This window comes from Sabethes cyaneus, chromosome 3 (genome assembly GCF_943734655.1).
Source record: "Sabethes cyaneus chromosome 3, idSabCyanKW18_F2, whole genome shotgun sequence".
Classification (NCBI taxonomy): domain Eukaryota; kingdom Metazoa; phylum Arthropoda; class Insecta; order Diptera; family Culicidae; genus Sabethes; species Sabethes cyaneus.
In genome coordinates this window covers 12,645,148-12,659,218 of record NC_071355.1, presented here as the reverse complement: position 1 = coordinate 12,659,218, position 14,071 = coordinate 12,645,148, and the positions used below count along the sequence as shown (strand labels likewise).

The 14,071-nt window shown below is 35.6% G+C and overlaps 1 protein-coding gene across 1 annotated transcript in view; it reads right to left on the bottom strand.

Moving 5' to 3' along the window:
* Positions 1–1,988: 1,988 nt before the first annotated feature.
* The window catches only part of LOC128743270 (calcitonin gene-related peptide type 1 receptor-like), a 120,333-nt gene continuing 108,250 nt past the window's right edge, over positions 1,989–14,071 (bottom strand). Inside the window, exons 8-12 of the mRNA XM_053839814.1 lie at positions 10,942–11,060; positions 10,381–10,561; positions 9,261–10,287; positions 2,458–2,750; positions 1,989–2,278 (exon numbers count right to left, since the gene is read on the bottom strand). Of these exons, the coding sequence (XP_053695789.1) occupies positions 10,018–10,287; positions 10,381–10,561; positions 10,942–11,060 (570 nt within the window). The 3' untranslated portion in view covers positions 1,989–2,278; positions 2,458–2,750; positions 9,261–10,017. The remainder of the gene's footprint in view (positions 2,279–2,457; positions 2,751–9,260; positions 10,288–10,380; positions 10,562–10,941; positions 11,061–14,071) is intronic.

The window sequence follows — 14,071 nt, the reverse complement described above, 5'->3', positions numbered from 1 at the left end:
ATTGATCGTACTTGAATTGGACTTAAAAATTAAACCTAAAATTTGATTTGAAATTATGCTTGCAATTGGTCATGGACTACGACTTGAAAATTCGCTTGAAATGGGACTTGAAATTTAACGTGTGATTGAACATGAAAATTGACTTGAATTTAAACTCCAAATCGTACTTTAAATTGACCCTAATTGGAGTTAAAATTGAACTTAAAGCAGAATCTATTTTACCGCAATTAATTTTCTTATCGCTCAATACCGAGCTATTAAATTGACAACTCCGGATTTCCCGATTTTTTGTCTTGTATGGACTCATCACTGCGACCAGTATCATAGATCAATTGTGATATCGCCCGGGTGTTTCGTTTGCTGTATAATCCGCACTGCATTTATTTTTGCTATAATCGCTATTGAGTGAGCGATACGCTTATAGAATTTTATGCGTGTTTGTGTGTACCCAATCACGTACTCTTCCTTCAATTCTTTCTCTACTTTGCCCACACCATTCCACGTGATAGCGCTATCCCCAATTATAGCCATCCCTGGCGCAGCTAAACCAGTGCATTTAACTATAAGAGTCATTTTTGCACTGTCAGTAGGCCATATCGGGATAATATAAAACTCAGCATGAAGGAAGGATGATGAGGGGCCTCAGAATGAACCCATGGGACTTTATCCCTTTGACATCGAATGGCCTGATCCTACTAAGATTCGAACCCACCCACGACCATTCGCTTGTCAAAACCGACTCGGTAACCTTGCGACTACAGATCCTCCCGGATTTCCTGGTTACATATTGAGAAATTATTTTGTTAGGTATGCATTAAATTTGCTATAGAAGGTGGGGCGTGTGTTTTAGCCTGGTCACGCCAGTGACTACAGCTGCCTCAGCAATTCAGCATTTTGCAATCGCATTGTCTTTGACATTTGTCCGAAGAAGGTTATGTTCGTACGCTAACTTTGCTTCTGGAAACGTACCGGGAACGACACAGTTGACTATGGATCCAGAGATAGATCATGGAAAACGCCATGAGGATCGTTATTTGGCCCCATTTCATGGCAAGTATACGGTTAAAATTTGTTAAAGTGAATGTAAAATATTCTTACCGTTGGACCTAATGCAATTGGGAAACGAAACAAGGGACATCGCAATACCACGACTTCCCGATACCATGCCATTAGTCATAACACTTTGGTAAAAGTCTGCATTGAAGGATATACCTTCTGGTAAGACTCACATCTAAAATAAAGACAAAACAAGATAATTAATATTTTGTAAGCAAGGTCGAACTAAAACACAAAGAAGAAAATTTCATTGAATAAGTGCCCATAATGTTTAGGCTAATTTTTGGTTCATATTCTTTCGAGCTAGGTGCACTGCCGATACTCGCATAACAGTCCCGCATCAATTAATAAATTAAAATAGATCAAAATGAGTAATGAAAACGACGCTTATTTGAATTTTATTGTGGAAAATAATTAGAAACGGTTCATAGATTACATAACGCGTCTATGGAGGTGGAAAAGAAAAGTATCTATTGGCATTGCGGCATGCAAAAAACTCCCAGAAGAGCATTTTCTATGACAATAAAACATCAGAAATATCAAAATTGTGTTAAATAAGTAATCAATGCACGCCGCCTTCCATTTTTCTAACATGATAACAGTGCCTCAGCCAAGCAGAATTTGAAGAAGTGGTGTATAGAACAGTTGTAGAAGCAGTTATTATCTGCAATGTAATTGAAGTGTTCAAATCTCGGTTGGGAGAAGCTGTTAGACTCTATCACGCACTAGCTAGAACTAGGGATATTTACTAGGTTTAGAGTGTGGGATATTTTAAAATTTTATGTTTTTGTTTAAGGATGGGGGTGTGTATGAAAATCTAAAACTGATGCAACTAGCAACTACAAGTTTCGTAATAGTAACAAAAAATAAAGTTTTTATTTCTAAATTTAATGTTATTTTTTAAGTATGGTTTCCTTTTATTAATTTCTTCGTTTTCGGCTCCAATTTTTTACGTTCACGCTCCTCAATTCTAGACTTTTTGAGTTTTTCAGATTTGCATCTTCACGTTCCATTGCCCGTCGTTTTTTCTGCCGCTTCTTTTCCTCTTTTTCTTATTCTTTCTTACAAATTCCTTCGAAACTAGTAAGCCAGTTATCTACCACCTGGAACCAACCATGAAGATACTTCTCAGTTACCCGGCCGCTTGCTAATGTTACTGTTTCTGGTGTGCGGAAAGAAAAACCGGGTTTGCGACGCATAAAACCAGAGATCCACTTACGTCCTGGAAATGAAAAACATTTAGAATGTATAAATAATGTTCAGGAACCTTTTGAGGTCGGAAAAATCATGATGAGAATTTTATTTAATCATAAATATGACCGCATTACGCGAGCACCGTTTGTCTCACACAATTTTCCAACGTGCTCTCTCATGATCCCTGCTGGTCCCAAATAAAATTACCTGGTCGATTGTTCCAGAACAGCGTGATCCGCTCCTTGGATGTCAGGTACTCACTCACTTGGGACAGAAGTGCATGTCGGGAAACTGATCCTGCTTACCAACAATTAGTCGACACAATTTGCTGCTCCTTTTGTTTTGACAGAACAGTTAGTGGATTTTTCTGCAATGTCCAATTCTCCAGTAAACGACAGTGGACATCGGAATCCCGAACTGTTTACAGCTTGCGTAAACCATCATCTCGGAGTTGAAGACCTTGGAAAAAATCTTCTTCGAAGTAATGTTTAATCAACGAACTGAAATCAATGAAGAAATGTTTACAGGAAATTTGCTGTTGAATGTAAATCAAATATTGTAATTATAGTTAGATAATAAGCGACTAGTTATTGTTCATACCTGATATTTTATTAACAGCAAAAGCTAATAAAACAAACTAGTTTTCAATCACACCCGGTAAAGAACACACTATGACCAAAAGTGACAACAATGAGAAAAACCCGAATTAATCCACCTAGCGGCGTGACCTAGCCTTTCTACTGCCACAATAATCACTATTTAATTTCTCAGGAACATCTCTAATTAACTTGACTATATTTTGAAATATCCGTTCTGTATTCCTCAAAATTCTTATTTGCCAGTCAAATTCACAACGTATTGCGTACAATAATTATATTTTCTTTCCTTGGGTGCAGAAATACTTGTAAGCGTCATTTATGTTACTTGATGAACATATTATTTAGTTTTATAACATTTACGTGATTTATAGAAACATAATGTAAACACAAAAGATAATTTTTGCAGACTTGAATGAATATATATAGACAGCCTTAACATTCAGGCCTTAGAGCCACATACGAAACTTGTTTTGAATTGACAATATGAAATATGTGTTCATAGCAGATTTTTTGATATTAATACCATGCGTTCAAAAGTTAGCATCTTTGGAAAACAAGAGTTCAGAAAAATTATTATTATATTTCGATTTTGAAGAAAAAGGATATCTACAACAAAATGGTTGATCTCAAAATTTTACTATTAGTTTGCTTGGCTTCAATTTTGCAATATATCTGAATTAGAAAAAATAACTGAATAGAGCATTAGATATAAAAAAAGAGAAATGGAAATATTTCTTAGCTGACGCTCCTTCAGATCATTATTTTTGCATGAAAATCAAAACTTAAGCTTCTTTTGAATGTACTTTCATGAAAAGATAGTCATTAGCTTGATCGCATCGTTTGTACAATGTATCCCGTTAGAGGGTTAGGAAAACAAGATGAGGTCGAATAGTGCAAAAGCTGTGCCATAAACATGCTTGAGAATGGGAAATATGATCGATGTGATTTCCAGTGCTTGTCAATTCGATTTATTTATTGAAATATGAGGCATGACATAAGATTTATGTCTTTTAAAGTGTCACTAACGAACAACAAATCGTACAAAATTACTACCGTACAATGTTTTGCTCCTATTTTTACATAAAATTTCTAAGCCCTAGTATTTATTGATTGGAAACAGCATCTATTGATGCGCAAAAATTGTTTGCAATTTATATAAGTTTATCTGGAAAAATCAATCCATTAGTATATTAAATCCTATACATCACTATATCTAAATGCTTAAATTAATGCTTTTCTTCGCTTTTTGCTTTTCTTGTCTAATTGCGAGTTACAGCAAGTGAAGAAAATTTATTTATTTATTATTTATTATTATTATTATTTTATTAAAATGACAATCGAAATCTGAAATTAAAGAAAAGAAAAAACTTTTTCCGATTGAATCCCACTACAGTGGGATTTCGAATTTGGCAATGTTCGATTTTGGCAACAAAAGTATCCATTTTTGGCAACACAAAATATTTTACTTCCAAAAGTATGCTTAAATATCAGTCAGTTTCCGCATTACTTTAAATGACGAAAAAATATTGCCCTAAGTGTGTTCATGAAAAAAAGTTTGCGATCATAGAATGTTTCGAACAATAATATTTTTATTGCCGTAGGATTATGTCTTACCGTAGGTCACCAAAAACTTACTTACACCGCATGGATAGGTCTTGGCGGATTTTGTGAAAAAGGTTGCAATCGTTGATTAATAACATTTAGTTAATTTCCAATGCATTTACATTCAATTTTGTCATATCAAAAAGGGTCTCGATTTTGGCACGGTTTCGATTTTAGCAACATAGGCGACACGCATTTGTTGCCAAATTCGAAATCCTACTGTATTTAATATTTATTTGCGACAGATGCATAGTTCGCCTACAACGTGCAGGCTTCATCAGTGTCTTATTTCGAAGTGTATACGTATCTGTCGCGAATAAATTTTAAATATTGGAATTCAGTCGGAAAAAGTTTTTTCTTTTCTTTAATTTCAGAGTTCGTATTCCACATTCCACTAATAGGCTTCGAAAACTTCAGACAATGTTTCACACTCTCCTTGAATTTCAATGCAAATTTCAAAATTGCAAATCGTCATCACAAACACACATATACATACATACACACATACATACACACATACATACATACATACATACATACATACATACATACATACATACATACGCACACACATACATACATACATACATACACACATACATCACACACATTTTTTTTTGAGTGGTTTTAACCCAAAGGGTCATTCACCATTCACACACATTGAATACAATCAACATTTGATTGAAATGTTTTGGTTTTACACGTTTTAACGGTTTAATATACGGTGCTCAAGTGTTAAAGTTTGAATAACTTTTGAATGAACCGTCCGATTTTCAATAACTCGGTTTCGTTTGATAGATCTCAACAGTAATTTTCAAATGATAATAAATCTGGTGATGCTTTACATTGAATTAATGCTTATATGTTACAAAAATATGTTTTAAATACAATTTTTTCACATTTCTTTATGTAACTTTCAAACTACAAGTCCAATCGTCATGAAATTCGGAAGTTAAGGGTTTTCAAGGCTCCTCTTTCATATGCAATCAATTTGGTTCAAATCGGTTGAAGGACCTATGAGATAATGAAGCCCCATATTTTTCGTATTTTTATACATAACTTTTGAACTAAAAGTCCGATCAGTATGAAATTCAATAGCGACCTATGGGACACCTAGACCTTTCATTTGACACTAAGATCATAAAAATCGGTACAGCCATCTCCGAGAAAAGTGAGTGAGATTGAAAAGCGTCACATACACACACACACACATACACACACACACACACACATACATACACACACACAGAAAATGCTCAGTTTTCAAAACGAAGTCGAATGGTATATGACATTCGGCCCGCAGGACCTTCTTTCCATTTCCGGTTTTTCGAGTGATTTCTATACCTTTATACTATATATTTATATAGTAGAAAGGCAAAAAAAGATTTCGTATGCTACGATAATCGGTCATCGCCTACTACTATGATTGGCGCACCGTTGTGAAATTTTGCCAATCATGGTAATACATAAAAGCAATCATTCTTGACTAAAATCATATTATTTTTTTTATTTCACAACGTTAAGAAGGTGGTGACTAATTCCCCCATGCGGTTTTATTTTCGAAAAATGTAGCTTTAATATCGAAAATGTCTTAATTACGATTACGTATAGCTTAGCGAATCGCTAAGAAACAAGTCTCACAGTGACACGAAATTTTCAAATTATGTTTTGCCTTTCTACTATATAAATATATAGTATAAAGGTATAGAAATCACTTGGAAAACCGGAAATGGAAAGAAGGTCCTGCGGGCCGAATGTCATATACCATTCGACTTAGTTTCGAAAACTGTGCATTTTCTGTGTGTGTGTATGTATGTGTGTGTGTGTGTGTGTGTATGTGACGCTTTTAATCTCACTCACTTTTCTCGGAGATGGCTGGACCGATTTTAATGTTCTTAGTGTCAAATGAAAGGTCTAGGTGTCCCATTGGTCGCTATTGAATTTCATACCGATCGGACTTTTAGTTCAAAAGTTATGTATAAAAATATGAAAAATATGGGACTTCATTATCTCATAGGTCCCTTAACCGATTTGAACAAAATTGATTGCATATGAAAGAGGAGCCTTGCAAACCCTTAACTTCCAAATTTCATGACGATTGGGCTTGTAGTTTGAAAGTTACATAAAGAAATGTGAAAAAATAGTATTTAAAACATATTTTTGAAACATATAAACATTAATTCAATGAAAAACATCACACATTTTATTATTATTTGAAAATTACTGCTGAGATCTATCAAACGAAACCGAGTTATTAAAAATCGGACGGTTCATTCAAAAGTTATTTAAACTTTAACACTTAAGCACCGTATGTTAAACCGTTAAAACGCGTGAAATCAAAACAAATGTTGATTGTAGTCAATGTGTGTGATGTATGTGTGTATGTATGTATGTATGTATGTATGTATGTGTGTATGTATGTATGTATGTGTGTATGTATGTATGTATGTATGTATGTATGTATGTATGTATGTATGTATGTATGTATATATGTATGTATGTATGTATGTATGTGTGTGTGTATGTGGTCCCAAGCAACAATGTGAGTTTGATTGTACTCTTGTGGTGGTTTTCATGACCAATTTTGGTCTTGAATGCCATCATAGGAGTGTAATAAAACTCAAATTGTTATTTGGGATGACAATTTGCAATTTTCAAATTTGCATTGAAATTCAAGAAAAGATGTTTCTCACTTTTGTGAATCAATTGTCTGTTTTTGAAGCCTCTTAGTCGAATACGAAATTTGAAATCAAAGAAAAGAAAAAACTTTTACCGACTAACTTCCACAATTTAATATTTATTTGTGACAAATACGTATACGCTTTGAAATAAGACACTGATGAAGCCTGCACGTCGTAGACGAACTACGTATCTGTTGCAAATAAATATTAAATAGTGGGATTTAATCGAAAAGCTATTTCTTTTCTTTGATTTCAGATTTCAATTGTCATTTTGTTCACTTGCTGTTACTCACAATTGTACACGAAAAGCAAACAGCGAAAAGAAGCAGTTAATTTAAGCATGTAGGTATAGTGGTGTATAGGATTAAAAATACTAATGAGTTTTCCAAATAAACTTATACAAATTTCAAACAAATTTTACGCATCAATAAACGCTCTTTTTAATCAATAGATACTGGAGCTTAGTAATGTTATATGAAAAACAGGAAGTAAACGTTGCACGGTAGTAATTTTTTAGGATTTGTTTTCGTTAATGACATTTTAAAGGACAGATGTCTTATGTCATGTATCATGTTTGAACAAATAAATCAAAAATGACAAGCACTGGAAATCATATCGATCATATTTCCCATTCTCAAGCATGTTTAAGGCGCAGCTTGCACTATTTTTCGACCTCATCTTGTTTTCCTAACCCTCTAACATTGTAAAAACGATGCGATCAAGCTAATGACTATCTTTTCATGAAAGTACATTCAAAAGAAGCTTAAGTTTTGATTTTCATGCAAAATAATTATCTGAAGGAGCGCCAGCTAAGAAAAAGTTCAATTTCTCTTTTTCATATCTAATGCTCTATTCAGTTATTTTTTCTAATTCAAATATATTGCAAAATTGAAGCCAAGCAAAGTAATAGTAAAATTTTGAGATTAATCATTTTGTTGTCGATATCCTTTGTCTTCAAAAGCGAAGTATAATAATTTTTCTGAACTCTTGTTTTTCAAAGATGCTCACTTTTGAACGCATGGTATTAATTAATTATCAAAAAATCTGTTATAACCACATATTTCATATTGTCAATTCAAAACAAGTTTCGTATGTAGCTCTGAAGCCCGAAAGTTAAGGCCGACCGATTATAAAACTAAATAAGGTATTACAAGTATTTACGCACCCAAGGAAAGAAAATTTAATTATTCTACGCAATACGTTGGTAATTTTACTGGCAAATAAGGATTTTCAGGAATACGGAACGGATATTTAAAAATATAGTCAAGTTAATTATACATAGATGTTCCTGAGAAATTAAATAATGATTATTGTGGCAGTAGAAAGGCTAGGTCACGCCGCTAGGTGGATTAATTCGGGTTTTTTCACATAGGAAATAAGTTTACACTAAAAGTAAATCAATAAATCGATACAGGAGAACTTTTTTTGCATAAAAATATCTTTTGGAATGCAGAACAGCGTGTTATCCATGTTAAACGATCAACAGGCTCTCCCGTATTACCATGATTGGTGCTATAACTGTATTTGGTACTTCTACCTATAACGATTTCTAATTTCATTTCACAACAAGGGGACTGTTCGCATGAACTTCTCAGCATTTTTCGCCATGAATAAGCTAATTACGTACAAATGAAGTTCAATTCGAAGTAGAGTTTCAAGTCCAAAGTGTTTCAAATTCAAGTCCAATTCCTTTTGATTTCAATTTCCAATTCAATAAAAAGGAGTGCTTCAAGTCCAATTGCATGTCCGATTCCATATTTGGTATCAGGTTTAATTTGAATCCAATTTCAATTGTAGCTAAGCGTGTAGGGCACTATGTCTCTGCATATTAGCGTTGGCAAGAGGAAATGCTTATCATCTTAGGGACTATATTAGCTCGTTTCATCATCCCTGATTTTTATTTTCAGGTATAAGCTCAAGTTGTCACGAAGTTTTCGAGCCGTAAATCTCTCATGTGCGTAGTATTTTTCGATATAAATTAAATTATGGTTGTATATGAGCACCACTGGCATTATATTAAATTTGTTAAAACGGTATTTTTATGTCTTAATTTTCGTAATTACTGGCTTTACAAGAAAATTTTCGAATATCCAGGTTAGTCTCATATAACTGGTATTTACATACTTACATTATCCATCTAGCTCAGCCTTCTACTAACAACAATTCCTTTCCCGAAGTACTTGTGAAGATGCAGAGAATTCCCTGGTCCTTAGTAGCAAGAATTATTGGACTAACATTTCTTCCCATCCCACCAGGACCCGGATTCGGATGTGGCCGGAGTCGGTATTGATTAGCATGCAGGGAGCTGATAAGGTTGCACGATGAGGAATGGCGTGCTGTCCCAAGTATGCTTTTTTTATTCTGTATTAGAGAGGTTTTCCAGTTGGCCGGCACAAGCTGTTTTTTGTATTGGTCTACTCAAAACTAGGTGGAATGAATCGATGTTCGTTCGCTTTTACAATTTATCAGCAATATCCACTGCAGTAGATGAATACAGGAACTGTTTCGAATCCTAGTGTTAACTCCATTAAAATAGCACATCCTATTATAGGGAACATTTCTCGGAAGGGGACAGTAAAATTTCAGCATCTAGTGCTTAAGCTGTTTGTGGACGATCATCGCTCGTTCAGGAGCTAATTGTTGAATCAACACGTAACATCCACTTACACTGATTTCGTCTTCCGTTTCCATTCAAGTCTTTGAAGTGATCGAACGAATTATCCACAACCCGTGTACACGTAGAATGTTTGACAGCTAGAGTTAAACTACTTGTTGCTCCTGTAGTAAGTCGCGTCAGTCCAAACTTTCTAAACAACTCCTTCGACGCACTCGCCCACGATCTCGTGGCTTCCGGTCGTACGTGTCCCGCGCCGGAAGCCCAACAGTCATACCACCATATCGCGGCTCTGCGTCGCTTGCTGTCCACCGTTGTAGCTCTCGCGGTACGGATGCTCCACCAGTTGCGGCAAGATGCGGCTCAGTTGGCACCTGACGGCGAAAATCACATCGTGATTTGCGAAGCAGAACAGACAGGACACAGCCGCACCTTGCAGGCTAATCAGCACCGCCGACGAGATCTGATAGTAGCGCTCCAGCTCACATCCCTTATCCGGTCGAAATGGCAACAATATGTGCTGCAGGCCGAAAAGCGGGATCTGAGTATGTAGAAACAAGAGGGAGAATGAAAAATGACACACATATTACACCGGCTAATGGCCACTGTCACGCTGTGACGGAACCTTACTCACCAAAATGAACGTCGCTCGGGTAGCCTTCTTCAGTCCTAACGGGGCCGGATTGGGCGAAGTGGAGCTAAGCTTCGTCAGCAGCACCCGGACCACGTTGATAAGGAAAACCAACGAGGCAACGAGAGAAATGCACACCGGAACCGTAAGCAGCCACATGGCGTGACTTTCCTCCATCCAGCAACTAGCAGGGGGGCGAAATGAGCAAGTAAAAGCGAAAATGTGAATGGATGCGTTTCTCATTAAAAAGTAAGTATATTGTACGTGCACACATAATCGAATAAATTTTCATTCCAAGCCACTACCCACACCCACACATGTATATTAGTAGCCACCCAATGCATTGGGGCAGGGTGGAAAATAGTCCCCGAACACGATACAGGCTAATAGTCCTGCGGAAAATATTCACTTACTGTATACACGACCTACCTGACTGGAAGGAGAGGAAACCTAATGATAATGGGAACGTGTTGTATATTGCAGCAACATAATCTGACCTCTAATTACGCACTAACTGATTCTAAGTTTTAATTGAACTAATTCAACCTCAAGTCTCATACTCACTGCTCCGTGTCCGGCGTATAGTTGTTTCGAATCGTTGCATACAGCGAAACCAGTAGGATCGGAAGAAACCAGCCAACGGCATAAAACCAGCGCATTGCAATCGCATCCTTGATGAAAACCTGTTGGGTTGATAGAATGAATTTAAATTATTATTGCTTTCACATTTCGATCACAACTATTTTGTCTGTCAACATCCCGCTCGCTTCCAAATGACATGACAAAATGATAAATGCCGATATTGAGCGCCTTCCTGGCGCAAGCCACCTCTCGGAGCCCCAAGGTGAAAAGTGCATTTCCCGCCTTTTTTTCTTCCTTTTATTATCCTCAACCAACAAGCTACATCCGGCTGCTGCCGACAATCTCGTTTGCGGTGATTTCCGCAGTCACATCCTCCTACAGCAGCCGTGCTGCCGGCTGGCTGGTCTTGCGTCTACCTTTTTCAGGTTGGAACAGAAGGAAATGGCCTCATTTTTCAATCATCGATACACGGTACAGCGACAGGTCGACCCACGTCACCTTTTGACTTGCATGTTCTTTTATGATGTGAGCTTCATGAACGACGAGTGGTTATAAATAGGGAAATTACTCGAACTAAGTTTACTATCATTTGCTGATATTCATGATTTTTGGTAAGCGGAAACTTACTGGTAACAAATTATTTCACAGCACTTAAAATGGCATAAACCTAATGCAATGGGATAACTCTGTTCACTTACTCAATAACAATTTTACAAAAACATTGTGCGTAACACAAAAAACACTTGGACAATATCACATCACAATAGATCAAAATACTGGTCACAGTGATTATGTCCATACAGAAAAAAATACTTTTCAGGAAATGATCTTCAGCATTTTTATTTAGAGCGAATCTTTTCATCCAAATCGCCTAACTTTTCCCCAAGTCAAAATTTAACCGACAATTGTACTTCATTTGCAGGTATTAGGTATTGGTTCATTTTGCTAAAAAGTGTAAATTAATTTCAATGTGTGCTGCCTGTTTAGAGGTATTGTCCTTGATTGCGTTTGAAGGAAATTACCATAAGGTCGCCATTCGCCGCTCAGCTCCATTTACCGCTCATTTCAGACAAAAAATGCTTATATCTTTTTAAAATGGTTCATTATTGTAAAAACTGTTGACAAACAATAATTTTGTATGTTTAATGATACGAATTAAACATAAATTTCCACTATATTCAGAAAAGCTCATTTCCAAAATAAATAATCTTTATAGTAAGGAGCGAACAATGCCATTTTGATCGCGTTTTTATTAAGGCCAAGTGCAAATGGCTAAATAAATTATTAGCTCAAGCGAACTTGTTGCTTTGGTTTTTTAGAAACTATTCTTTTACATAACACGAAATAAGTCAAAAGTATTTATATTCGCGTTCTATTCTACTATAAATGCCAAACCAAAAACAAGGGTCAAGACGCGAGTTTTATTTATTTGGCAATAGTAAAAAATATGAGCAGTAAATGGCACCCATACAAGTGATGAATGGATCATCATATTTCAAGTGAGCGGTAAAAAGGGTCATGAGATTGCATTACTTTTTATTAAAAACTAGAGGACCCGGCAAACTTCGTACTGCCACAAATTGGACTGAATGTTTCAGTCTTTCAGATTTTAAATCTTAGATGAAAAGAGAGCTGCTGATTTTCATAAAAAAGAGTTTGCTAAAGGTGTAAGAGAAGTTTTGTATAGACCAAACCTCGTGTTTTTAGTCTTGACCTTGAAATGCGGTCAGGCATATATCAATATTTTTTTGAAACGGTGGTTCTACAATTGATGAAAAAAAAATAAAAATAAAAAATTCCAAAAAATACAGAGTTTTGTAGTTTTTTAAAGAGTACAACGTTTGATGTAGTCGATTAAACACCGGATTTTCAGAGAGCGTATATATCTAAAAATCGTTTCTGGCAATCTGGTAATTTGACAAAATTTCAAAATTTATTAGGGGAACTGTGGGTAAAATGAACACCCTTAGCTATTTCGCCATTTGCTGCCCCTGGAACCAACCAAATGCTGAGCGCAGTACATGAATTGAAAGTTGGATTCATATTCCACGTAGCAATATATAAAGATGTTTTAAAAAGGGCGATTTGTCATGAAAAATTCCTTATTTTCGAAAGCGTCACATTCGAGCCTGATTTTTTTCGTGTGGGTAAAATGAACATGCAGTGATGGCAAAATGAACATGTCATATGTCGAATTTGTTTATTCAATCCGGATTGGAACTGGATGAACTTTTTGTGTTCATTTGCTCCTATCTGACAGATAAAATTAATCCAGTTTCAACCCGGATTGAATAAACAAATTCGACAATAGAAAACTAAAGTTAACGTGGAGTTTGGATAAATTAAACATTTTTTAGATTTACATATCATTATCATAAATATTCAACAGGGCTGTAGGAATTAAAATGGGACTCCACAAAGTTAACATCAGTTCAACTCGCTTCATCGGTCATTTTCCGTCATTTTTCGAGAGACTCGATCATTTTTATTGCTTAAATTGTAATTAGGTCGTGGCTGCTGATAAATGGAAAAAAAAACATCATTATACACACTGTTCATTTTGCCTCTTTAGTGAATTGTGCATTTTACCCCCAAAACACGAATTGTTTTCAAGTGTTTATTATAAACAAACAGTTGATAAAAATATTTGGAATTTTCAACAGATTCGCAGGATAGTGATAAGCAAGCAACACTAAATAATACCAGTAGTCGAAATTTAATTTGTTTCGCCAAAATAGTTTATTTACTAATAGTGGAAATTACCATCGGCGTCAGATTTCAGCAGATATTTTTTACTTTTTCAATTTTTTTCACATTGGAAAGCTGTTGATCACCACAGATTGTCTCAAACAGGTTGAAATACTTCTAGGAGAAGATACCTAATGATCTGGAAAGGATTTTGATCGCTTTACTGGGAATTTGACTACCTGTTAATTTTACCCACAGTTCCCCTATTCGCTATACGTTGGAAATATGTCGGTGTAAAAGTTGGTTTGTGAATTTCCAATAGCCAACGGTTCTGTTGGTAGAATTAGAATTTAGGGTTATGGCTAATTATAACCATCCTGAGAACGGAACACTACCAACTATATTTTAATTGATGCTGAAATAT